The 3,500-nt window shown below is 44.6% G+C and overlaps 1 protein-coding gene across 6 annotated transcripts in view; it reads left to right on the top strand.

Annotated features, from left to right (window-relative positions):
- Positions 1 to 3,500, top strand: part of Kif27 (kinesin family member 27) — a 70,835-nt gene that overhangs the window by 23,079 nt on the left and 44,256 nt on the right. For all 6 annotated transcript variants that reach the window (XR_002379511.2, XM_021180420.2, XM_021180422.1 and 3 more), the window contains one exon: positions 1,847 to 2,053. Coding sequence is in view for 5 of the 6 variants with exons in the window: in XM_021180420.2 (XP_021036079.1) it covers positions 1,847 to 2,053 (207 nt within the window). In the remaining variant the exon portion in view is untranslated. The remainder of the gene's footprint in view (positions 1 to 1,846; positions 2,054 to 3,500) is intronic.

Below are 3,500 nucleotides of genomic sequence, written 5' to 3'. Positions count from 1 at the left end.
TTCTCTGGCTATCCTGGAACTCACTTTGTAGACCAGGCTGGCCTCGAACTCAGAAATTCACCTGCCTCTGCCTCCCGAGTGCTGGGATTAAAGGCATGCACCACCACCGCCCAGCTTCTATACTCCATTTTTAATAGGGTTATTTGGTTCTCTGGAGTCTAACTTCTTGAGTTCTTTGTATATATTGGATATTAGCCCTCTATCAGTTGTAGGGTTGGTAAAGATCTTCTCCCAGTCTGTAGGTTGCCATATTGCCCTTTGCCTTACAGAAGCTTTTCAATTCTATGAGGTCCCATTTGTCAATTGTTGATTTTAGAGCCTGAGCATAAGCCATTGATGTTCTGTTCAGGAAAATTTCCCCTGTGCCCATGTGTTTGAGGCTCTTTCCTACTTTCTCCTCCTCCTCTTCTTCTTTTTCTTCTTTTAAAAGAATTATTTATTCATTTTATGTATATGAGTATGACTGTGTACTCACCAGAAGAAGGCATCAGATCCATTACAGGTGGTTGTGAGCCACCATGTGGTTGCTGGGAATTGAACTCAGGACCTATGGAAGGGCAGTCAGTGCTCTTAACTACTTAGCCATCTCTCCAGCTCCCCCACTTTCTCTTTTATTATATTCAGTGTGTCTGGTTTTATGTGGAGGTCCGTGATCCACTTGGACTTGAGCTTTGTACAAGGAGATAAGAATGGATCAATTTGCATTCTTCTACATGCCGACTGTCAGTTGAACCAGCACCATTTGTCGAATATGCTGTTTTTTTTCCAGTGGATGGATTAGGCTTCTTTGTCAAAGATTAGGTAACCATAGGTGTGTGGGTTTATATATGGATCTTCAATTCTATTCCATTGATCTACCTGCCGTCTCTGTACCAGTACCATGCAGTTTTTATCACTACTGCTCTGTAGTACTGCGTGGATTGGCAGGACCTTGACCTTCTGCTTCCACCACGCAAGTGTTGGGATTGTAGCCACATGCTAGGAAAGGTCTGTCAACTGAGCCAAAGCCCCAGCCTTGTTGGATACATTTTTGTTAACATGCTTTTTTGTGGTTTTGTTGTTGTTTTTAAGGCAGGGTCTTACTGTGTAGCTCTGACTGACTTGAAATTTGCTATGTAGACCAGGCTGGCCTCAAACGCAGAGAGATCCAGCTCCCTCTGCCTCCTGGGTTCTTGGATTAACACAGTGCCACACTGGTTGGTGCACCTTGTGCTTGTGAGACACATACTGAAGTCAGAGCTTTCTGAACTGGCCATGCTTCTAACTCAGATCAGCCACAGACCAGACACATTCTGTAAATGGCTCATCCACCTTCAGGTTCCAAATCCCCAGTCCTACCGCATCCGTTCACTGGCTCCTGTCTGTGCTTTGGGCTTTCTTTGTTACTTAAAGTTTCACTTTGCTAATTTCCCACTTTCTGTGTCCTTTGCTCTAATCTCCTAAGAGTAATACTTGTGCTTTTCCAGCTTTGTCTGGTTGGTCTTTATTTCAGTCATAAAGTTCAGACTTGTATACAAACAGCTAACTAAGTAGATAAAAATCACAGTGTCAGATTATCCAATCATAGCTAGTGGGGCATCATTATCATTTATTATTCAGCAAGTTTCTGTAGTTTGGGGATATAACTCAGTGGTACAGTCCTTGCCTAGTGTGCACAAGGCCCTGGGTCTCGGGCTGGCACTGAAGAAGAAGGTTCTTAGCAACTAGAGCAGTACTAGTTACTGATGGGCACCAAAGGGAAGCGCTGAGGTTCCATTAGACAGTTGTGACAATTTAACTTGGAGCTTTTTCATGATTGCATGTATATTGAGGTTCTCTGTTTCTCAAACACCTCTCTTCTACACAGAATGAGAAGATAATAGAACAGCAACTCCTTGTGGATCAGCTGAGTGCAGAACTAGCAAAACGCAGCTTGTCAGTGCCCACCCCAGCTAAGGAGAGCTGTGGGGACGGGCCTGATGCCAGGGCCTTGGAAAAGAGACCTCATACAGCTCCATTTGGGAGTCACTGGGGACACTATGTTTACATCCCATCAAGACAGGACTTCAAGAAGGTAAGTCAGGCCTGGCCTGAGTCCTTTGAGATGTGAAAGTTACAATACCAGAGTGTTTGTAAGTCTTAGATGAAGCCACTCTACACTTCCCAGCAGGTGTGTGCACACTTCTCACCATCGCCCCAGTGTTCTGCATTCCCTAAAGAAAGGCACACACACACAGCCTTATATTTTAAATACCTTAAACAGCTCAGTGGCTGGGCCACTCCCTAATTCCATGTGGCTAACATACCCTCCCCTCCGGTTCCTGAGTTAATACCTACTAAATCTATATAGATGTTCCTTGCTGTCCTGAACCCTGCTGGGCAGCCCTTCTGGGACTGCTTCCCCCCAACCCCCCTCGTACCTACATTTCAGCTGTCTCTCTTCCTGCACCCTTCCTGCATAGTTAAGTTCAATGGAGTTATGAGTTTGTCCTGTAACTTCTCAGATTGAAGTGAGGCCTGACTGGGAGATTGCTTATCTAACTTGTCTTTGTTTTCAGGGTGAAACTCTTGTGTGGTTTGGCATTCTGAGCGACAGTCAAGACAGCATAAGCATTATATGAAGTATAGATTTAGCTTTTATCTGTGAATATATACGTGCAAACCTATGTCTATGTAGGTTTATCTTGAAAATGTTTATTTTGTGTGTGTGGATGTTTTGGCTATGTATGTCTGTGTGTATCATATGCTTGCCTGGTGCTGTGTGGGCTGGAGAGGGCATCAGATCCCCTGGAACTGGAGTTCAGACGGTAGCTGCCATGCATGAGTTGGGAACCACATCCAGGTCTTCTGCAAGAGCAGCTGGTACTCTTGACCACCGCACAGCTCTCTGGCACCAAAGCAAACTTTTGTGGAATAAATCAACAAATGTACTATGAAAAAGACCAAATTATCAGACTGAGTTTTGTTTCTACTTACGAATGTTATGAGTGGAAGTAGTTTGTGTGAGATCTCTGTAGTAAGTTAGGGTGAGAAGTAGGTGAGGCGGCGGGTGCAGGGAGGGGAGGCTCTGTGTCAGGTAGGCTCTGCGTTAGGCAGGTGCAGATGGGGCTGAACCTGAGCCAGTGCAGCTCCTTAGAGAAGCGTGGGGACCCTCATGGGATGCGCAGAGTTTATGAGAGCACTGCGTCCAATAGCACTGCCCCACCGCATCCTCACCATAAACCCACAGTACCTGCTATGTCCCAGGCTCAGGTGACAGTGCCCACCACAGCACTACCCCATGGCATCCTCACCATATATCCATGACTCCTCTGTTATGTCCCAGGCTTGGGTGCTTCAAGGTCAGTAAGACAAATGCTATCCTTACTGGTAGCTTTTCAGGTTTAAATGCTTAGGTTTTATATTTTAAACCATTATAATCATTAATTTCAGTTTTGTTTTAGGAAGCTACTAACATTTTCTTTTTTCTTTTTTTAATTAGATATTTTCTTTATTTACATTTCAAATGCCTTCCCAAAAGT

This window comes from Mus caroli, chromosome 13 (genome assembly GCF_900094665.2).
Source record: "Mus caroli chromosome 13, CAROLI_EIJ_v1.1, whole genome shotgun sequence".
In the NCBI taxonomy this organism is placed as follows: Eukaryota; Metazoa; Chordata; class Mammalia; order Rodentia; family Muridae; genus Mus; species Mus caroli.
This window is presented reverse-complemented; position numbering and strand designations above follow the sequence as displayed.